The sequence below is a fragment of the Eschrichtius robustus genome, chromosome 17 (assembly GCF_028021215.1).
Source record: "Eschrichtius robustus isolate mEscRob2 chromosome 17, mEscRob2.pri, whole genome shotgun sequence".
Lineage (NCBI taxonomy): Eukaryota > Metazoa > Chordata > Mammalia > Artiodactyla > Eschrichtiidae > Eschrichtius > Eschrichtius robustus.
Genome location: NC_090840.1, coordinates 86,707,322 through 86,729,157, shown reverse-complemented (window position 1 = coordinate 86,729,157; position 21,836 = coordinate 86,707,322). Strand labels below are relative to the sequence as shown.

Below are 21,836 nucleotides of genomic sequence, written 5' to 3'. Positions count from 1 at the left end.
CTAGTGGTCCAGGGACTTAAGACTCCACGTTCCCAACACACGGGACCCTGCTTCAATCCCTGGTCAGGGAACACAATCCCACATGCCACAGCTAAGCATTCTCATGCCCAACTAAAGATCCCGCATGCCACAACTAACACCCAACGCAGCCTAATTAATTAATTAATTAATTAAAAAGTTAGAGAACATACACTTCCTGATTTCAAAACTTACTACAAAGCTACACTAATCAAAACAGTGCGATGCTGGCATAAGGACATATAACCAATGGAAGAGAATAGAGCCTAGAAATAAACCCTTGCATGTACAGTCGATTTTTGACAAGGGTGCCAAGACCATTTGTTATGAACTGAATGTTTGTGCCCCCTCAAAATTCATAAGCTGAAGCTCTAACCCCCAATGTGACTGTATGTGGAGGTAAGGCCTGTGAAGTGGTGATAAAGGTTAAATGAGGTCATAGGGTGGGGCCCTAATGCCATAGGGCTGGTGCCCTGATAAGAAGAGGGAAGTGACACCTGAGATCTTTCTCCACCAAGTGAGGACACAGTGAGGCGGCTGTACTGCAAGCTTGGAAAGGAATCCTCACCAGGAGCTGAATCAGCCAACACCTTGATCTTGGGCTTGGTTTTTTGTTGTTTTTTTTTTAAATTTATTTTATTTATTTATTTTTGGCTGCATTGGGTCTTCGTTGCTGCACGCAGGTTTTCTTTTAGCTGTGGCGAGCAGGGGCTACTCTTCATTGAGGTGCGCAGGCTTCTCACTGCAGTGGCTTCTCTTGTTGTGGTGCATAGGCTCTAGGCACACAGGCTTCAGTAGTTGTGGCACACGGGCTCCAGAGCGTAGGCTGACTAGCTGTGGCGCACGGGCTTAGTTGCTCCGTGGCATGTGGGATCTTCCTGGACCAGGGCTTGAACCTGTGTCCCCTGCATTGGCAGGCAGATTCTTAACCACTGCACCACCAGTGAAGCCCAATCTTGGACTTCTTAGTCTCCAGAAATGTGAGAAATAAATTTCTGGTTTTTAAGCCACCTGGTCTGTGGTATTTTGTTGTGACAGCTTGAGCTAACACACCATTCAGTGGGGTAAAAGAAAAGACTTTTCCAAAAATGTTATAGGGAAAACTGGATAACCACACACAGAAAAGTTTAAAGTTGGACCCTTATCTTATACCATATATAAAAATTAGCTCAAAACAGATCAAAGACCAAAACATAATATCTAAAAATATAAAATCCCTTAGAAGAAAACGTAGGGGCAAATCTTCATAATCTTGGATTTAGCAATGATTTCCTGGATATGACACCCTGAGCACAGGCAACAAGAGAAAAAATAGATAAACTGAACATCATAAAAATTAAAACCTTCTGGCATCAAAGGACACTATCAAGAGACTAGAAAGACAACTCATAGAATGAGAAAATGTTTGCCAGTTATTATATCTGATAAAGGATTACTATGCAAAATACATAACTCCTACACCTCAACAACAAAAACAAGCAGCCCAATTCAAAAATGGGCAAGGGATTTGAATAGACATTTCTCCAAAGAAGGAATAGAAATAAATGGTCCATAAGCACATAAAAAGATGCTCAATATCATTAGTCATCATGGAAATGCAAAACAAAACCACAGTGAGTTACCACTTCACACCCATTAGGATGACTATGAACAAAATAATGGGAAAATAACAAGTATTGACAAGGATGTAGAGAAACTGGAACCTTCGTGAATTGCTAGTGGGGATATAACATAGTACTGCCATTGTGGAAAAGTGTGGCCATTCTTCAGAAACTTAAACATAGAATTACCATATAATCCAGCAGTTTTACTCCTAGGATTATACCCCAAAGTACTGAAAGTAGGGAAAGTACAAGTACAGATCTGTATACCAATGTTCATAGCAGCATTACGCACAATAATCAACATGCGGAAACACCCAAGTAATCTATCAACAAATGATGGGTAAACAAAACGTGGTATCTACAAACAGTGCAATTATTATTCAGCTGTAAAGAAAGAATGTCGTCCTGACACCTGTTACAACACGATGAACCTTGAGGACATTATGCTAAGTGAAATAAGCCAGGACATAAAGGGCAAATGTTGTTATGACCTCACTTATATGACGTACTTAGAATAGAAAAATTCTCTGAGACAGAAAAATGGAAAGGGGGAGGGTGGACAATTACTGTTTAATGGGTGCAGAGTTTCTGTTTCGGATAAAACAGTTTGGAAACAGATTTGCTGATGGTTATACAATATTGTGAATGTATCTAATGCCACTGAATTGTACACGTAAAAATGGTTTAAATGGTACATGTAATGTTGTATATATTTTACCACAATAAAAAAGGCAATTCTATTAAGTGATACAGAAAATGCTAATTTTTAAAAATTTACAATGTGTAAAACCATGTAAACACATAGAATTCTCTCCAGTGTGAGTTTTCCAGGATTGAGGAAACGAGCTGCACAGAAAGCACCACAGTACTTCTCTTGAGGATGCTGTTCGGTGTGTCTGGACAAAACCTACACCGGGCGCAGTGGTGGTGAGTTCTCTTTGTCTAAGGGGAGGCTACAGGAGTTTCTCCTGTTTGCTTATGTTTCTCACTCGATTTCTCTAAAATGAACATGCACTGCTTCTGTTTTAAGATTTTTTTTTTAATTAGACAGAAATGCTCTTTCACCTGTGACAACACTATGTGGACAGCAAGTAAAGGGCTGGGTGGGTCACACGCAGGAAGTGCACAGCAGACCTCAGGGGCCTCCCCCAGTCACGGGGAAAAGTCTTCCCGGAGATGAATCCTCTGATGCTGGGACATGTTGGAGCTGTGCCTGAAGGCCTTGCCACACTCGCTGCACGTGTACGGCTTCTCCCCGGTGTGGATCCTCCGGTGCTGCAGGAGGTATGTGCCCTGGCTGAAGGCTTTCTTGCAATCAGTGCATTTGTACGGCTTCTCTCCGTGGTGTGACCTCTGATGGTGGATGAGTCTGGAACTGTTGTGGAAGGCCTTCCCACACTCACCGCACTTGTAGGGTTTCTCTCCCGTGTGGATCCTCTGATGCTGGATGAGGTGGGTGCTCTGGCTGAAGACTTTGCCACAGTCATTACATTCATAGGGCTTTTCTCCAGTGTGGCTTCTCTGATGTTCAACAAGCTTGGTTTTTTGGATGAAGGCTTTCTCACATTCATTACATTTATAGGGTTTTTCTCCAGTGTGAATTCTTTGATGTTGAATAAGGTTAGAACTCTGGGTAAAGCCTTTGCCACATTCTTTGCACTCATATGGCTTCTCTCCAGTGTGAGTCCGACGATGTCGGATGAGGATTGAGCCGTCACTGAAGGCCTTCCCACAGTCGTTGCACTTGTAGGGCTTCTCTCCAGTGTGGATCCTCTGGTGATAAATGAGGGACGAGTAGGCACTGAAGTGCTTCCCACACTCACCACACTTGTAGGGCTTCTCCCCAGTGTGGATCCTCTGATGCTTCATGAGGTTGGGCCTCTGATTGAACGTCTTCCCGCACTCATCGCAGCGGTAGGGGATCTCCCCGGAGTGCATCCTGCGGTGATTGATGAGTTCGCAGCTCTGGTGGAAGGCTTTCCCACACTCGTCGCACTTGTACGGCTTCTCTTCGCTGTGCAGCCGCTGGTGCTTGGCAAGGTTAGCACTATACCTGAAGGCTTTCCCACAGCAACCACAATAATGTAATTTTTTCCCAATAGGAATTTTGTGATCTTCTTTAACAACTAAATTTGCAGTGAAAACTTCCCCTAAATCACGAACTATATTTGTTTTTTTGGACCTGTGTACACGCTTATGGTTATTAAGGTATGATCTCTGTTCAAAACTTTGCTCACATACATCGCATTTGTGAGGTCTCTGATCAGCGAGAGGGCTTGACCCCAACCTGAGGTTTCCCCCACACTCCAGGCCACTCTCCTTGTTGGCCAGTGTGACTGGCCTGGGGCCTCTCTGCTCCACAGGCCCGTCCATGTTCCCCTCTGGCTCCCTGACATGCTCACAGGCTTCTCCCGGCTCAGGTCCCTGGAGAACACTCCCCCTGAGTTGGTCCAGTTCTTCCCCATAGAGCATCTCGCCTGAAGTCAACTCCTGGTTCTCACTCCTGGTCCCATGAGCTGAAACAACAAATGGAACACCTCAGGGTCACCTGTTCTGACTCTGGAAGGAAGGTATAAAGATGCTGCTGACCACCTGTGGAGTACCATCTCCACCATCTCCAAAGTCACAACAACACCATCTCCAAAGTCTTGCAGACATGAGAGCCTGGAGCCCAGAGGCCTAAAAGCCTCACCCAGGGCTGCAATCTCGTGGCAGCACAAGCATACGCCCAACTCTTAACACCCACACCATTCCTGCCTGCCTTCTGCCCACAAAGCCTGCTTGGTTGGGACTGCAGGATACCTGTCCTCATCACAAAAGGACAGAAGATGGAAGCTTCATAGCATCATGGAAACCAGAGCAAGGAGGGGTCCCAAAAGTCATGAAGGATATCTGACAAAGAAATTAAAGCTGAGCGAGTGTAAGGCTGCCTAACAACAGCTAATCCACCCCAAAATCCACGGTGGGAAAACCAGCTGCCTCCCCAGAAGGGCAGAGAGCAGAGCTCATGCCAACTGAGGAGGAGAGGATAGAGCACACAGAAGCTGGGTCCCTCAGCCCTCCCTAGCAGGCCACGCCCATTCCCCGGGCTCTTCCCAGGGGCCTGAGAGGCCACCCCGGGAGCCACCAGCACCTTAAACTCAAGATGCAACACGGGATGCCCTCAAGTCTGAGGCCCATGTCTCCACCCTTTCTTCCCTGACAAGGCACAGTAACTCCACTTGCAGGAATACACTCAACAAAAATGCATTCTCTGTGAGCCAAGACACACACACACACACACACACGGCCCCAAAATGGGGACAACCAAATGCCCTGCAGAAGTACAATGGAAAAAACTTGTGGTGTGTTCAAGACAGAACAGCGAACAGACAGAACAAACTCCATACAACATGGCAGGTTCACCACATGCAGGTGCCCCGCAGGAGTCAAGAGAGAAGGGCTGGTAGGGAGCAGTGAGAAATGACTGAGGAGGCCCTGCGGGCTCCCAGGGAACTAGCTATGTTCTCTATTTTGATCTGGATGATGGATTTTCATAAAAATCGACTGAGCTGTAAATAGGGTCTGTCCCATTTCTGTAAGTATTTATACTTGAATAAACAAATTTACAAACGTGAAATTCAAGTTCTTTGAGCCGAAAGTTCCTTCCTAGGACATCAGCAAGACACCTGCAAAAAGTCACTCATCAGCGTTCTCTGTAGCAATGAACCCAGAGGACACCATTCCCCACAGCACTTCCACTGAGAGCAGAGACCGCAGCTCGTGTGCACAGAAATGGAAATGCATTCAGTGAAAAATCCAGCGACCCCACAATGCACACAGATCACTGCATTCCTATTAGGAAGCGATGTCTGTGTGTGGGTGCAGACCAGACTTCACTGGAAAAGGGACAGCAGGTACACACCGGAACACATTTGTATCTGGGTGCTAGGATCTGGGGTGATGTGTACTCCCTCCCTTTCCTATAATGGCCTGTAATCATCTAGTAGGTTAACTCAGAAGAGGGCAAACGAAGCGATGTTCTCCATCGCTGTGGCCCCGCCTGACGGTCTGACGCCCCTCGGAGGGCATGAGCTCTGGACAGCAGGGCTCCATGGAGTCCTGGGGGCCTGGCCTTCCTTCACAGCACACCCGAGTGCCTTCCTCTTTTCTCCTCCACCAACATTGCCCCTTCTTACCCTCCTACAAGATTCAGCTCAAGAATCACCCTGTAAATAAGCAATATACTGTGCTGCACAGGGAAACAGCCATTACTTTGTAGCAACTTTAAATGAAGTATAACCTGTAAAAATACTTAATCGCTACATTGTACACCTGAAACTAACAACATTGTAAATCAACTATACTTCAGTTAAAAGAGTCACCCCACTGTGGCACCCAGGCTGGCAAAGGTGACCCGGGTTTCAGCAGAGGCCACTCCCAGGGCTACTGCGCTGGCCATAATGCATCTTCCTCCAAACTCATGAGTCGGCTGACACTACATATTGTGAACCCCCACGTGGACCCCCACTTGTTCAGCAAGTGAGTCGGGGAGTCAGCCCCGCTACGCACCTGAGCCATCGATGGTCGGTCCCTCTCTCCCCTGCACGTCCAGGACCCACGGCTCATCCCCTCGCTCCAACTGTGTAATCACCTCCGGCTTGGGGCCTGTAGGTCCAGCTCCTGGGAAGGAGACGAGGCCTGGGGTTGATGCCAAGGACACAGTGTGGGCTCACCCTGGGACTGGCGGGGGAGAGGACACACAGGTACAGGGGGTGATGTGAAGTCTGGATACTCCCTGGAGGGGTGGACGTGGTCATGAAGATGAAGATCTGAGCACAGGGGACTCTCTCCACCAGGAGGTGCACCTACGTTGGGCCTGGGGCAGGGAGGCAGTCTTATCCGGTGCTGGCGAACCCATCTCCACCCAGGGCCCTCCTCTGTGCAGACCAGGCCTGCCTGGGACCAGGGTCAGTGACACCCGTCTCTGGGCCCAGGGGATGAGGCCCCCAGCCCAGCCCCTGCTGAGCCCTGAGTCCCCAGGACTGTTCCCTGAGTTGCATCCCAGAAAGGGGCCTCACCCAGCGAGACCAGGTTCCTGTAGGTTTCCAGCATCACATCCCTGTAGAGGCCCTTCTGAACAGGGCCCAAACGGCCCCACTCCTCCCTGGAGAGGAGCACGGCCACGTCCTCGAAGGTCACTTCAGCCTGCAACAACAAGAGCTGCTGCAGGCCCAAGCGTGGCTCAGGCTGGGCCCGGGCTAGAGAAGCAGCACAGGGGTGATCACAGGCCTGATCCCTCAGCGTGGCCCTAGGGGGTGACCTGACCCTTTGGCTGCTGAGCCAGCTCACTCAGGAAGGTTGGGGGATTCCCAGGGTCACCCTTCCTCTGCTCAGCGCCCCACAGCAGAGATGCCTGACAGTGTTTGCTGTGGCCAAGCAGACAAGGAAGCCCTGGGAGAAGACCTCACGCCTCCCAGGGAAGACAGATGCTCACCTGGGGCAGGGCAGACAGATGCAAAGCTGCCATTGCCTAGTACCCTGGGCTTCCCGGGAATGGAAGCAGGAGCCAGTCACTCAGGTGCTGAGGGAAGAGAGAGGAACATGTGGAGGTCCAGCCTGGCCCCTCCTGCAGCCGGCCTCAGTGCTCGGCCTCCCGGGCAGACTCTGCTCCCTGCAGACACGTACAACATTTCAGGTCATCTGCCCCCACCTCCTCCTGGGCATCAAGTAGTCTCATTCAGGAGGAGGATGGAAACAGTCATTCACTTTATATGAAAGAATAAAGATAACACATTAAGGGCTGAGGAAGAAAAAGGAGTGAAAAAAAAAATCAATAGAAGGCATAAAGCAAAGTCAAAGATGAGGAGGCAAAAAACACAAAACTAGTAGAAACAAGACCAATGGATGTGTAACAGTTAGAAGTAAAAGGATTAAACTCACCTACTGGAAGCACAAGACTCTCCAATTAGATACACAAAATGGACCTATATAACCTAAAATAACACAGAAAGGCTAAATATAAAACAGACCAAAGAAACACTAATTAAAATAAAGCTATAATAGCTATATTTACCTTTTCTGTATCTTTAAAGCTCTTTATTGGAGTATGACGTTTATACAGCAGAGTCGACAAATCGAACACACAGCTCGAGGGGCCCGGCCCACAGAACCAGGCCCTGACAGCCTTGCCACTGCTGCAGGCTCTGCCTCCTTGCTGGCCTCCCAGGAGAACCTCTGCCTGGCTCCTGGCAGCACAGATCAGCGCCCTGTGGACTCTGTCAGAGGGGCTATGCCTTTTGCACTCTGTGCTGCCTTCTTCCCCTTAGCACGGTGTTTGCGAGCTGAACATGCTTTGCTGCATGTGCCTTAGCGATGTTTATACCAATCAAAACAAGACTGAAAGCAAAAATCATTATTAGGAACAAAAGCAGACACCGGGTATTAATAAAAGGAAAAATCCACCAAAAGCTGTAATTACAAACATGTGTATCTACAAACAAATCCTCGAAGTGTAGAAAACCAAAGCTAAGTGCAGTGCCAAAGAGAAACATGCAAACCCTCCCCTGGAATGAGAGATTTTATTAACACACTTCCCTCAGAAATGAGTGGATCAAATAGAGGATACTTACTTAAAACACGGAGAATACACTTTTTCAAAATGTACACTGAATATTATAAGAAATAACACATACCAGACAAACAAGAAAGTTTCAAAATATTCCATGGACTTCCCTGGTGGTCCAGTGGTAAAGAATCTGCCTTCCAATGCAGGGGATGTGGGTTTGATCACTGCTCGGAGAAGTAAGATCCCACATGCCACGGGGCAACTAAGCCCGCGTGCCACAACTTCTGAGTCCACACGCCCTGGAGCCTGCGCGCCACAACTAGAAGACAAAACCCACACACCACAACTAGAGAGAAGCCCACATGCCGCAACAAAGAGCCCGCACACCGCAACAAAAGATTCCGCGTGCCACAGCTAAGACCAAACGCAGCCAAGAATAAAATAAAATAAAATAAATAATAAAAAATAAACCTTAAAAAATGTGTGTGTATATATATATATATATAAAACACAAAAAATTCCAAAGGCTGATATCATTTGGCAAACTTTCATATTGTTGTTCCACTAGAAGTATCTGATTTAAAAAAGGACCCCCCTTCAAGAAAAACACAGAAATGGAAATTAAGGTGGAAATGGAAACAAAGATTACCTAAGGGAAACCTTAATGCACTTATTTTAACAAAGAGATTGAAATAATAATCTAAGCATTCAACAAGAAACCAGGCACAGAATAAGAAAGCGATTCAAGGAAAGAAAATGAAAAAAAATAAACACAATTTAAAGAAACAGAAAATAATCTCAACCTTGGTTCTTTGAAAATGCTAATAAAATACACAGACGTATGGCAAGTCCAAAGTGGGAAAGGGGAAAAGATGGAAAAGAAAATACTATTAAGAACAAAAAAGGGAACACAACTCTACATACCACACATAAGAGTAGTGGTTCTCAGAGTGCAGGCCAAGACCCTGGCACTCCTAGCACTCAAGTCTGTTTCATAACAACGCTAAGGGAACACAACAGAAGCATTAGCATTAGTCAGCGACAAGAGGCAGATGCTTGCTCCCTCACCCAGCTGCTATGTAACAGTGTACCAAAGACGCTAGCCAATGCATTAAGTCACAGAAAAAGAAATACAAGCTACAGTTCAGTTGTTAGGACTCCGTGCTTCCACTGCAAGGGACACTGGTTTGATCCCAGGTTGGGGAACTAAGATTCCACATGCCACCATGCAACCAAAATAAAAAAGAAGAAGAAGAAGAAAAAAGACAATCTACATAGAAAATCCGAGAGTATCAACCCAGTGTTGGGATGATAAGAGTTCAACAGGATTGCCATATACAAGGTCAATAGACTAATTAATATCACTCCCATATACTAACAATCAGCAACCAAAAAACCAGCATTCTTAACAGCTACAAAAACTATACCGCACCTACGAAATCTAACAAAAAAAAAGGAACTTTATGGACAAGATGATAAAACTTCATTGAAGGACACACACATAAAAAAACAAAACCTATGGAGAAACAGACAACGTTCATAAACAGAAGGGCTCGATATCACAAAAATGGCAGTTCTCCCCAGATGAATCTATTAATTCTGTACAAGCAAAACTGCAACGGGACATATCATGATATCTGACCAAAATGACTCTAAACATCACAAGAGTAATGATCTAATAAGATTAACCAAGGCAATGCCAAAGAAGAACTAAGGCAGAGCCATGCCCTACCAGATATCAAGTCTTTTTTTTTTTTTTATAAATTTATTTATTTATTTATTTTATTTTTTGGCTGCATTGGGTCTTCGTTGCTGTGCGCGGGCTTTCTCTAGTTGCATTGAGCGGGGGCTACTCTTTGTTGCGGTGCGCGGGCTTCTCACTGAGGTGGCTTCTCTTGCTGTGGAGCACAGGCTCTAGGCGTGCGGGCTTCAGTAGTTGTGGCACGTGGGCTCAGTAGTTGTGGCTCGCAGGCTCTAGAGCGCAGGCTCAGTAGTTGCGGCACACGGGCTTAGTTGCTCCATGGCATGTGGGATCTTCCCGGGCCAGGGCTCGAACCCGTGTCCCCTGCACTGGCAGGCGGATTCTTAACCACTGAGCCACCAGGGAAGTCCTCAAGTCTTATTATAAGGCTGTGGTAATAAAAGTGAGATACAGCTGTCCCTAGGTGTCCATGCAGAATTGATTCCAGGACCCCAATAGGACACCAAAATCTGAAAATACTCAACTCCCTTATATAAAATGGCATAGTCTTTGCATATAACCCACACACATACACATCCTCCCGTATACTTTAACTCATCTCTAGATTACTTATAATACTTAACACAATGTAGATGTTATGTAAATACTTGTAGATACAATGGATATACTATGTAAAGAGTTGCCAGGTGGGTCTTCCCTGGTGGCGCAGTGGTTAGGAATCCACCTGCTGATGTACGGGACACGGGTTCGAGCCCCGGTCTGGGAAGATCCCACATGCCACGGAGCAACTAAGCCTATGTGCCACAACTACTGAGCCTGTGAGCCACAACTACTGAGCCCGAGTGCCACACTACTGAAGCCCGCGTGCCTGTAGAGCCCGTGTTCCGCAACAAGAGAAGCCACCGCTTGCCGCAACTAGAGAAAGCCCGTGTGCAGCAATGAAGACCCAACGCAGCCAAAAATAAATTAATTTTAAAAAAAGAACATCCTTTACCTTTTCAAAAAAAAAAAGCAAAAGATAAGCATTGGTGAGGATTTGGAGAAAAGGGAACCCTTGCACACTGTTGGTGGAAATGTAAATTGGTGCATCAACTATGAAAAACAGTATGAAGGTTCCTCAAAAAATTATAAGTAGAACCACCATATGATCCAACAATCCTACTTCTCAGTATATAGCCAAAAGAAATGAAATCTGGAGCTCAAAGTGAGATCTGCACTCCCGTGTTCACTGCAGCATTATTCACAACAGCTAAGTCATGGAAACAACCTAAACGTCTGTCCATGGATGAAAGGATAAAGTAAATGTGGCAAAAAATAAATAAATAAAAACAAGGGAAAAAAAGAAATGTGGCATATATATACAATGGAGTATTATTCAGTCATTAAAAAAAGAAGGATGGGCTTCCCTGGTGGCGCAGTGGTTGAGAGTCTGCCTGCCAATGCAGGGGACACGGGTTTGAGCCCTGGTCTGGGAAGATCCCACATGCCGCGGAGCGACTAGGCCCGTGAGCCACAAGTACTGAGCCTGCGCGTTTGGAGCCTGTGCTCCGCAACAAGAGAGGCCGCGACGGTGAGAGGCCCGCGCACCGCGATGAAGAGTGGCCCCCGCTCGCCGCAACTAGAGAAAGCCCACGCACGGAGACGAAGACCCAACACAGCCAAAAGAATAAATAAATAAATAAAGTGTAAAAATTAAAAAAAAAAAAAAAGGAATTCCTGTCATTGGCAACAACATGGATGAACCTGGAGAGCATTATACTAGGTGAAATAAGCCAGACACAGAAAGACAAACGCCGCATGATCTCACTTATACGTGGTATCTAAAACAGTCCAAATCATAGACTCAAGGGGTAGAATGGTGGTCGCCAGGGTTTGGGGGTTAATGAAAATGGACATGTTGGTCAGAGTACAAACTTTCAGTTATGCAAGATGAGTAAGTTCTGGAGAGTTAATGAACAGCCAGGTAACTATAGTTAACAATACTGTATTATATACTTTGAAATTTGCTAAGAGGATTTTTTTTTTTTTTTAATTTAGACTGCTACGGGTCTTAGTTGCGGCATGCAAACTCTTAGTTGCGGCATGTGGGATCTGGTTCCCTGACCAGGGGTCAAACCCAGGCCCCCTGCATTGGGAGCGCGGAGTCTTAGCCACTGGACCGCCAGGGTTTTTAACAGTTTTCTTAAATTACAAAAAAAAAGGGCGGGGGGAGGGGCTTGAAAAAATTGTAGCAAAAAGAGAACTGGCAATCCCAGTCCCTGACGTTTGCTAATCCATTCTCTGTACTTAAGTTTTATCGAAAAAGATTTTTTAATGCTACATTTTAAAAGCACAAAACAATGGGGCAAATAAAAAGGTTTCAGACCTTGAATAAAAGTCTCTAGAAAGAGAAACAAAAATTTAGCTGCTGGGAGAAAGGCTTCCGAGGGCCAGAAGCAGAAGGGTGGGGCGGGGTGCGGGACCCGCAGGGCCGCGGGGGAAATGCGGAGGCGGGCTGACGCTGGAGGTGACGGGAGCGTGCGCGGGCATGAACCCCCCAGCTGGAGGCCCGCGAGGAGGGAACCGGGGGCGGAACGAGTTGGGGGCGGAACGAGTTGGGGGCGGAGAGAGAGAGGGGAGCACAACAGCGCGAGGCCGGCGCGCGCGGCGCCTGGTTACCGGTGGCATCTCGCGCCGCGAAAGCAGCCCTTTGGGGCGACCCGGGAGGGGAGTCCGGTTGAGAGAACCCAGGGCGGGCTTGGGACCGGTGACGGAGACTCCGCGGCGGGAGAGGGGCCTGGCGAGGAACGACCCCGACCGGGGGAGACCAATAGAGTTCGGGGCCTTGCAGTGGGACCCGGGGCGGGAGCTCTCGGTGTCGAGGGGAGGGTCCGCGCTCCGCGCCCGGGAGGCCCCGCCGCCCCCGCCGCCCCCGCCGCCCCCGCCGCCCCCGCCGCCCCACACTCACCTCGGCGCCGCCCAACGGCGGCCGCCCGACCAGGCCCCGCCTGCCGCTCCGGCCCAGCCGACCGAAACCCGACCGGAAGTGACGTAGCCCTCCTCCCGGATCCCGGCTGAAGACGCCTTAGGGTCGCTCTGGGAAACGGACGCCGCGTCTCGGTGGTCGGCCGCCTCGAGGAAAGTAGAAGCTGCGTCGTAGATCGGGAACGCTGCCACCAGGTGGCAGTCTGCAACCACGACCCCCAGGCTTCGCAGTGAAGGCAAAGCAGAGGCTTTGGTGACCAGCAGATTTCCAGTAATTCTCCTTTTCAGTGAAACTCTCAAGGCACTGCAACCAACAAAAGTTCAGGCAGGCCCTTTCCTTTGCAGCTGAAGGCAGAAAACCACGCCCTTTCTCAGGGCCATGTGAAGAGGATACTTACTGGTCAAAGCAGCCCTTGTTTTAGTTTAACCCACTGCCCCCAGCCCCAACTCCTGTAAATGGGGCCCAGTGTCCACTCAGGGTCTGAGTGCCTGAATGCTCCTGGAGCAAACTCTCCCTGTTGGCCAGTCCCCTGGACAAAGCCCCAGGCCACTTTACCCAGAAGGGAGCAATATTGCAAGCAGGTTAGGGTTCAGGCGAACATGTCCAGTGCCCTTTCCTTCAGAAGGAACCATTGCCCTCCTCTCATGACCGAGGTCCTAGCCCGACTGGGTCACTGTCTAGGTGTGGGTGGCATAGGACACGTGGGGCCCCAGGAAGGCAAAACTAGAACTGAGGTTCGCAGTAGAGACAGGTATGGACCATGAGAACAAGGAGCCACCTGGCAACCAGTGAGGCCCTACCACCCAGGAGGAACCCTGCCAGTCTCCCAGAACAGTCCAGGTGACCAGTTCTCATGCGTGAGACTCCAGCCAGTGCCCTTCCGCCCAGTCTGTAAAGGCGTGTCCCACCTCAGCCTGCCATCCACCCCTGCTGTCCCCGTCAGCCTACCACTCACTCCAGTGGTCAGTTAGGCACAGTGGCTTGCAGCTCCTGCTTTCACATCAGCTCACAAGGGGTACCACTAGGGGCAGGGGGCTCTGGCTGGCCTCTGGGAAGCCAGTGTCCTGGTCCTGAGGCACTGATGGGCCTCCACTCCCATTTTGGTGCCCAGTCTGCCCTGTTGACCAGTCCATCATTTAGTCTGGGACAAGGTGCTAGTGGGCTATTGCCAAAAAGGAAGCCCTTATCTGTTGAGAAACTAGTCTGGTCCTTCCATTGCAAGCAGCACCCCTGCTCTCCAGCCTGTGGCTCCAGGGTCACCACTCTCACCCAACAGCACCCAAACCCTCATCCAGATTCTCCAAGTGCTCAAGACAAGTTAGTGAACGGAGGTCTGGGGGCTACACTCCTTGTGAGTGGGCTTCTCTGCTCCATGTCCAGGTGGTGGGGGATTCCAGGAATCAAGATGTGAAGCAACCCAGCAGCTCCACCTTCTCTGTCCAAAGCTTCCACTGTTCACTAGTACAACTACTTCATCTTCCTCCTTCCTCCCTATATGTGGAGCACCAGGGCACTCATCCCAGCAAAGACCCTTCCCTCTGAAACCATGGAAGAGCGCAGCTCAGCTGTGAAAAAGACAAACTTTATTGAGCCCCCAGCCCTAATTCTCTTTCTCCTGCACAGTCTTGGTTCCCCGGAGACGCCCAGTCCGGCGGGCAGCAATGAGACCCACTTTCCGGCCAGCAGGGGCATCTCTGCGGATGGTAGAGGGTTTGCCGATGTGCTGGTGGTTGCCACCTCCGAAGGGATGCTCAACAGGCTGCGGGAAGAGGGAAGCGGTGTTGGGGGTGGCCCCGACCTACCTCAGGAGGGCTTGGGGAAGGGTATAATCAACCAGCCTGTGCTTACAAACCATCACCCAGAGCCTCACACTACAGATCCCCCCCCCGTCAGAGAAGAGGGAACACTGCAGGAAGGAGCCTGTCCACCCAATCTCACAGCCCCAGTACGCTGAATACCCCCCCACTGCCCACTTCTGGACCACTTACATTCATGGCCACACCCCGCACACGTGGCCAACAATTCCTCTTTGCCTTGTACTTGTGGTAGGCACGGCCGGCCTTCAGAATGGGCTTGTCAATGCGGCCACCTCCAGCCACCACACCTGTTGGAGACCAGGGACCTCAGGGAGATGTATCACACCCTGCCCAGCACTGGGGGACCCTCCCATCAGGCAGAGCATCCTCTGCTCGGTCCGTGCCAGTGTCCCACCCCCGTGTGTCGTACAGGATCACATGTTCCCAGGAACCTCAGAAATGCCTCGAAACTATCACCAAGCACCAAGTCCCCCTGCAGCCTATCAGCTGACAAGTTTCTTCAGGCGCTGCAGGCTCGTTAAGCCAGGGCTTTATTCACATCGTCTGGAATGCCTACCTTGATCCACGGTTCTCCAGGAAGCCGTCCCCTTTGCAGGGTCTGACACTGGGCTCCTCTCCAAGCACCTCCCACCCCAAACAGGACAGCTGACCCAACCTGTCACTTCTCTGCCGTTGTTCTGTTTATTCTGTGAGCACATCCTCAAGAGCCTCCCCCATGCAAGCCTGGCTCTGCCACACGGATTCAAAGGTGTTGACAAAAGCAAAGTAAACAAACTTGGGTTCATACGCTTTTTTCCTGGGTGACTTTAAGGAAATCACACATCTCTTGGTGGGATGTTCACCAGGTGGACGCACGGGCAGGGATCACGTAAGTCCAGGTTATCCCCAAGCGCAGACAAGTCTGCCTTAAAGAGTCCCAGCGGGTTCGGTCTCATTCAATACCCAACCAGCAGTTAAGTAGGAGGAACTGCTACGCCCGCTTTAGAGCTGTGCTCAAGCTTACAGAGCCCACACTTCAGTGAAGCAGAGAGCTGGGTTCCAGGCCCCTGTCTAGCTGCTGGCTGTCCACAGGAGACCCACAGCATTCAACTGCCACCTTCCACTCACCGACCACAGCCCTGTTGGCGGAAGAGATGACCTTCTTGGAGCCAGAGGGCAGCTTCACTCTGGTCTTCTTTGTCTCAGGGTTGTGGGAGATGACAGTCGCATAGTTCCCAGAGGCCCTGGCCAGCTTGCCCCGGTCACCAGGCTTCTCCTCCAGACAACACACGATGGTGCCCTCGGGCATGGTGCCCACCGGGAGCACATTGCCGATGTTGAGCTGGGCTGCGAGGGGAAGCAGCAGCACCAGGCAGTCAACAGCGTAAGGTGGTGTGTCTTAACCACTGCTTGCCAAAAACAAGGCCAGAGCAGCACTCCACAGCCAGCCTCCTCCTAGAGCTCTCCGGGCACCCACCGGGCATGCGTGGCCAAGCAGGTCTCGCCACGTGAAGGCTGCTGCCTCAATGTTCCTCCCCCGACCCAAGGCGTAAACCTCAAGGAACCGCAGGTCCCTCCCCACCGCGACCTTCCATCTCGGCGTGACGCTCACCCTTCTTGCCGCAGTACACGAACTGGCCAGTGTGGATGCCCTCGGCGGCGATGAACAACTCCGTCCGCTTCTTAAAACGGTACGGATCCCGGAAGACCACCTTGGCAAGGGGCGCGCCGCGGCCCGGGTCGTGGATGATGTCCTGCGGGGCGAGGTGGCTTGAGTGCCGTGGGTCCCGCCGGGCGCCCCACGCCCCCACCCGCCCCAGCCCGCGCCCCGAACCTTCACGATGCCCTTGATGTAGCCGTGTCGCTCGGCGAAGTCCACGGCGCGCAGACGCGCGGCGCCCTTTCGGTGCTTCACATGCGCGCGGAACACGGAGCCGGCGCCCTTCCTCTGCCCACGGATCACGCGGCCCATCGCGGCAGTCTGGGGGCGGCTCATGGTTAGCGGCCGGGCCGCCCAGGCACCCCCACCACCCCGGCTTCAGGGCTCCCGCTCCCCCGGCTCCTCCCTCCAGGTCTCGGCGCCCTCCGCGCCCCCATCCCCGGCCGTACGACCCGGCGCCTTCTGCAGAGCCGGCTGGGGTCCCTCACGGGCCCTAGGGCGCCGGATGGCACCGGATGACACCGGACAGCACCAACACGCCCTACCTGCTGCCGAGCACGGCCGAAAGAGAAGACGCGACCCTTGAGAGCCGCCTTATCTTCCGGGGCGGGGCCGAGAGCCCTTAACCTTCCGGCCAGGAGCGGCGGCCTCCACCGCAAGGCACGCCGGGACTTGTAGTCCTCTCGAGGGGGCCAGTGGCCCCTCCCGCGCGCCGGGGCCTCAGCGCAGGCGAACTGAGGTGGTTGGTCCCGCAGTGCGCAGAGGCTCCGGTGGTCTGGCGGGGAGGCTGCTCTCCCGCCGCGGGGCCGTCGAGTGGGCGGGCAAGCCTACCAGAAAGGGAGCCTGCAGTAGGGCACATCTTTCGGGGAGGGGGCTTCTGGAGAAGTGGGAGGGGTCCTTCCAGAGAGGGTCCCTGGAATTAGCAGAAGAGGAGGTGGATCCCCTGAGTGAGAACTGTCAGTAGGCGAGGACAGGGAGAGCTTAGTGACCAGGGCAGTGGGTGTGCAGGTGACGCCTGAGGAGGGAGAGCCAGCGAGGTAGGGAGAGAGTAAGGGCAGGGGTCTCAGGGAGCAGAGGGGCTTGCGCTCAGGACTCTGGGGTGGTGTGTTTGCACCAGTGCGGGCAGGTGGGTTTTGCAGGGGTGGAGGCCAGACAGACATCAGGAGAAGGTGACAGGAGAGGGAAGGAAGGGTCCATGTGGCCACATGCTGAAGCCACAGCGGGGCACGAGGCGCCCAGAGAGACAGCCGACTCTTGGCAGAGATAGCTCACCCGGAGGCAGCACAGCCTACAGCAGGGCCAGGAGCTGAGGGGCACCGGGGCCGCCGTGGGGCAGGGTGACGGGCTCTGGGGTCAGCTCGGGATAGGCCTGGAGGACCAGAAGGGCAGAGGAAGAGTGGGATGGAGGTGGGGACAGTGCTTGGACTTGTGGGCTGTGGGGTCCCTAGGATGGAGTATGGGGGGGCAGGGCACGTGGCCCTCCACTCTCCCTCTGACCCTGAGTGAGGCAAGATGGAAACACCACAGGCCCTGCCTTCAAGGGACTCCGGTCCAAGTGGGAAAAAAGTTGAGTACAGGGCAGGAGTCAGACAGGAGCAGGTGGTGATAAGGCCTCTCTGTGCTGGGCACAGGCCTGTCACCCGCAGCCCCTGCTGCCCACCTCCTCAGGCCCCCTCCGGCACCTCGTTCATTTTGCTCTCAGGACCCCAAGCCCCTGACCTCCTCAGGTAACATTTCCCTGGGGGACTCAGGGAACTTCTGCTTCTGTTCAGGGCTTGGGGTCTCCTGGTTCCTCCTGCCAGCTTTTGAGCCAAGCAAGGCTAAATCCAAAAGGCGTTCCTAGAGATAGCAAAGGAACCTTAGAGCAAGGTTTTTTTTTTTGTTTGTTTTTTTGTTTTAAACATCTTTATTGAAGTATAATTGCCTTACAATGGTGTGTTAGCTTCTGCTATATAACAAAGTGAATCAGTTATACACATACAATATGTTCCCATATCTCTTCCCTCTTGCATCTCCCTCCCTCCCACCCTCCCCATCCCACCCCTCTAGGTGGTCACAAAGCACCGAGCTGATCTCCCTGTGCTATGTGGCTGCTTCCCACTAGCTATCTATTTTACGTTTGGTAGTGTATATATGTCCATGACACTCTCTTACCCTGTCACATCTCACCCCACCCCCTCCCCATATCCTCAAGTCCATTCTCTAGTAGGTCTGTGTCTTTATTCCCGTCTTGCCACTAGGTTCTTCATGGCTTTTTTTTTTTTTTCTTAGATTCCGTATATATGTGTTAGCATACTGTATTTGTTTTTCTCTTTCTGACTTACTTCACTCTGTATGAGAGACTCTAACTCCATCCACCTCATTACAAATACCTCCATTTCATTTCTTTTTATGGCTGAGTAATATTCCATTGTATATATGTGCCACATCTTCTTTATCCATTCATCTGTCGATGGACATTTAGGTTGCTTCCATGTCCTGGCTATTGTAAATAGAGCTGCAATGAACATTTTGGTACATGACCCTTTTTGAACTATGGTTTTCTCAGGGTATATGCCCAGTAGTGGGATTGCTGGGTCGTATGGTAGTTCTATTTGTAGTTTTTTAAGGAACCTCCATACTGTTCTCCATAGTGGCTGTATCAATTTACATTCCCACCAACAGTGCAAGAGTGTTCCCTTTCCTCCACACCCTCTCCAGCATTTATTGTTTCTAGATTTTTTGATGATGGCCAATCTGATCGGTGTGAGATGATATCTCATTGTAGTTTTGATTTGCATTTCTCTAATGATTAATGATGTTGAGCATTCTTTCATGTGTCTGTTGGCAATCTGTATATCTTCTTTGGAGAAATGTCTATTTAGGTCTTCTGCCCATTTTTGGATTGGGTTGTTCGTTTTTTTGTTATTGAGCTGCATGAGCTGCTTGTAAATCTTGGAGATTAATCCTTTGTCAGTTGCTTCATTTGCAAATATTTTCTCCCATTCTGAGGGTTGTCTTTTGGTCTTGTTTATGGTTTCCTTTGCTGTGCAAAAGCTTTTAAGTTTCATTAGGTCCCATTTGTTTATTTGTGTTCTTATTTCCATTTCTCTGGGAGCTGGGTCAAAAAGAATCTTGCTGTGATGTATGTCATAGAGTGTTCTGCCTATGTTTTCCTCTAAGAGTTTGATAGTGTCTGGCCTTACATTTAGGTCTTTAATCCATTTTGAGTTTATTTTTGTGCATGGTGTCAGGGAGTGTTCTAATTTCATACTTTTACATGTATCTGTCCAATTTTCCCAGCACCACTTATTGAAGAGGCTGTCTTTTCTCCACTGTATATTCTTGCCTCCTTTATCAAAGATAAGGTGACCATATGTGTGTGGGTTTATCTCTGGGCTTTCTATCCTGTTCCATTGATCTATATTTCTGTTTTTGTGCCAGTACCAAACTGTCTTGATTACTGTAGCTTTGTAATATAGTCTGAAGTCAGGGAGCCTGATTCCCCCAGCTCCATTTTTCGTTCTCAAGATTGCTTTGGCTATTCGGGGTCTTTTGTGTTTCCATACAAATTGTGAAATTTTTTGTTCTAGTTCTGTGAAAAATGCCAGTGGTAGTTTGATAGGGATTGCATTGAATCTGTAGATTGCTTTGGGTAGTAGAGTCATTTTCACAATGTTGATTCTTCCAATCCAGGAACATGGTATATCTCTCCATCTATTTGTATCATCTTTAATTTCTTTCATCAGTGTCTTATAATTTTCTGCATACAGGTCTTTTGTCTCCTTAGGTAGGTTTATTCCTAGATATTTTATTCTTTTTGTTGCAATGGTAAACGGGAGTGTTTTCTTAATTTCACTTTCAGATTTTTCGTCATTAGTGTATAGAAATGCAAGAGATTTCTGTGCATTAATTTTGTATCCTGTAGAGCAAGGTTTTGATACAAACCAACCAACCCAGAGCCCACACTCCCAAGTATCTCCTTTATGAGAGTCACACACCACACCAATGTGTTCCTGCCTTACATCACCCCAGGGCCATGTACGGGACAACTAGAGACCACCCCGATAACCTGATAACCTGCAGCCTGCTGAAGTTATTCAAACATATGATCCTAAGCTTACTCAGCGTACCTGCTCTGCCTCGCCCATTCCTTCCTGCGGAAATCCCAATGAAGGCTCTGGGCCACACCTTTCCTCCCCTCTTTTGCCTCCTGACCAACCTAGTGCTTCCCTGTGTGGCCCCGTGTGGTGTGCCCTGCCTCCCATTCCAGAGACCTGTGAGTATAAATGTCTTCCTTCACTTCCGAGTCTGCATGTCTTACCATCCCCGATTAAAACAAACCCGAGGTACATTTTAGCACACCATCAGATTCCTGAGTGCTCAGAGATGGTGATGGCCTTCAGGGGCTCTGTCTGTTCTGGTTCATTGAAAGTGTTACTGCTCTGGGCCATCTACTAGACTACAGAAAGTCTAGTAGATGGCCCAGACTGGCCATGGAAACACAGCTCTTTGAAAATAATTTTTCTTTTGGCCGCACAGCTTGTGGGATCATAATTCCCCGACCAGGGATTGAACCTGCACCCTTGGCCGTGAAAGCGTGGAGTCCTAACCACTGGACCGCCAGGGAATTCCCAAAAATAATTTTTAAACTGGGCTTTTCCCCTGGGAACACTTACAGCTTGGAATCCCAATCGCAGGCTGGAAATAGCTGGAAAGTAATGTGGGTTGGCCCAGAGAAGGGGCACTGTGGCCATTTGGGGAACCATGCAGGCCCCTGACTTTTTTTTTTAATATTTATTATTTTTTTAAACAATTTTTTTAAATTAATTAATTTATTTATTTATTGGCTGTGTTGGGTCTTCGTTGCTGTGCACGGGCTTTCTCTAGTTGCAGCGAGCAGGGGCTACTCTTTGTTGCGGTGCACGGGCTTCTCATTGTGGTGGCTTCTCTTGTTGCGGAGCACAGGCTCTAGGCGCGTGGGCTTCAGTAGTTGTGGCACACAGGCTCAGTAGCTGTGGCTTGTGGGCTCTAGAGCACAGGTCCAGTAGTTGTGGCGCACGGGCTTAGCTGCTCTGCGGCATGTGGGATCTTCCCGGACCAGGGCTCGAACCCGTGTCCCCTGCATTGGCAGGCGGATTTTTAACCACTGCGCCACCAGGGAAGTCCCTAAATATTTATTATCTATTTATTTATTTAGGCTGCTCCGGGTCTTAGCTGCTCGTGAGATCTTTTTTTAGTTGTGGCATGCGGAATCTAGTTCCCTGACCAGGGATCGAATCCCGGCCCCCTGCATCGGGAGCGTGGAGTCTTAGCCACTGGACAACCAGGGAAGTTCCCCAGGCCCCTACTGTTAATAGTCTGTTTGCTCAGTGGGTCCAAGGCTCAGTGAGGACTATGGGACTCAGCCACGGAGGCCCTGGAATGGCCTGCAGTGGATAGAAGCAGTCTCCTTCACCCCGCTCCCAGGAGCACCCTCAGTGCCCTGGTACCTGCACCTCCCACACTGCCCAGATGTCTACTGGGTGGACACTCTGGGCCAGGCTTTCGTGGTGGCTGAGATGG

At 50.1% G+C, this 21,836-nt stretch overlaps 2 protein-coding genes across 5 annotated transcripts; both read right to left on the bottom strand.

Annotated features, from left to right (window-relative positions):
* Positions 1-1,944: 1,944 nt before the first annotated feature.
* On the bottom strand, positions 1,945-12,909 carry ZNF34 (zinc finger protein 34). Of its 4 annotated transcripts, none has more exons than XM_068526161.1 (8): positions 12,819-12,909; positions 8,297-8,488; positions 7,678-8,000; positions 7,545-7,597; positions 7,099-7,275; positions 6,683-6,809; positions 6,174-6,284; positions 1,945-4,138 (listed from the first exon to the last, which is right to left on the bottom strand). In XM_068526161.1, the coding sequence occupies exons 5-8, from the start codon at positions 7,129-7,131 to the stop codon at positions 2,775-2,777; spliced, it is 1,635 nt and encodes a 544-aa protein (XP_068382262.1). In that variant the 5' UTR covers positions 7,132-7,275; positions 7,545-7,597; positions 7,678-8,000; positions 8,297-8,488; positions 12,819-12,909; the 3' UTR covers positions 1,945-2,774. The 4 variants fall into 4 exon arrangements, with proteins under 4 accessions (XP_068382262.1, XP_068382263.1, XP_068382264.1 ...); XM_068526162.1 differs by having other exon boundaries at positions 7,099-7,185; XM_068526163.1 differs by lacking the exon at positions 7,545-7,597 and having other exon boundaries at positions 7,099-7,185.
* Positions 12,910-14,397: 1,488 nt separating this feature from the next.
* On the bottom strand, positions 14,398-16,918 carry RPL8 (ribosomal protein L8). Its single transcript, XM_068526203.1, has 6 exons — positions 16,838-16,918; positions 16,467-16,613; positions 16,245-16,386; positions 15,761-15,979; positions 14,825-14,940; positions 14,398-14,595 (listed from the first exon to the last, which is right to left on the bottom strand). The coding sequence occupies exons 2-6, from the start codon at positions 16,602-16,604 to the stop codon at positions 14,437-14,439; spliced, it is 774 nt and encodes a 257-aa protein (XP_068382304.1). The 5' UTR covers positions 16,605-16,613; positions 16,838-16,918; the 3' UTR covers positions 14,398-14,436.
* Positions 16,919-21,836: the final 4,918 nt, after the last annotated feature.

Bases quoted from the DNA above. Each gene is read 5' to 3' on its own strand.
- RPL8 (XM_068526203.1), bottom strand. From the start codon at position 16,604: ATGGGCCGCGTGATCCGTGGGCAGAGGAAGGGCGCCGGCTCCGTGTTC. The intron at 15,980-16,244 runs GTGAGCGTCACG...TTCCCCTCGCAG, and splicing joins CGTGTACTGCGGCAAGAAGG to CCCAGCTCAACATCGGCAAT. The intron at 14,941-15,760 runs GTGAGTGGAAGG...GGTCTCCAACAG, and splicing joins CGCCAACAGGGCTGTGGTCG to GTGTGGTGGCTGGAGGTGGC.
- ZNF34 (XM_068526161.1), bottom strand. From the start codon at position 7,131: ATGGCAGCTTTGCATCTGTCTGCCCTGCCCCAG. The intron at 6,810-7,098 runs GTGAGCATCTGT...TTGTTGTTGCAG, and splicing joins ATCTGTCTGCCCTGCCCCAG to GCTGAAGTGACCTTCGAGGA. The intron at 6,285-6,682 runs GTGAGGCCCCTT...TCTCCTTCCCAG, and splicing joins CAGGAACCTGGTCTCGCTGG to GAGCTGGACCTACAGGCCCC.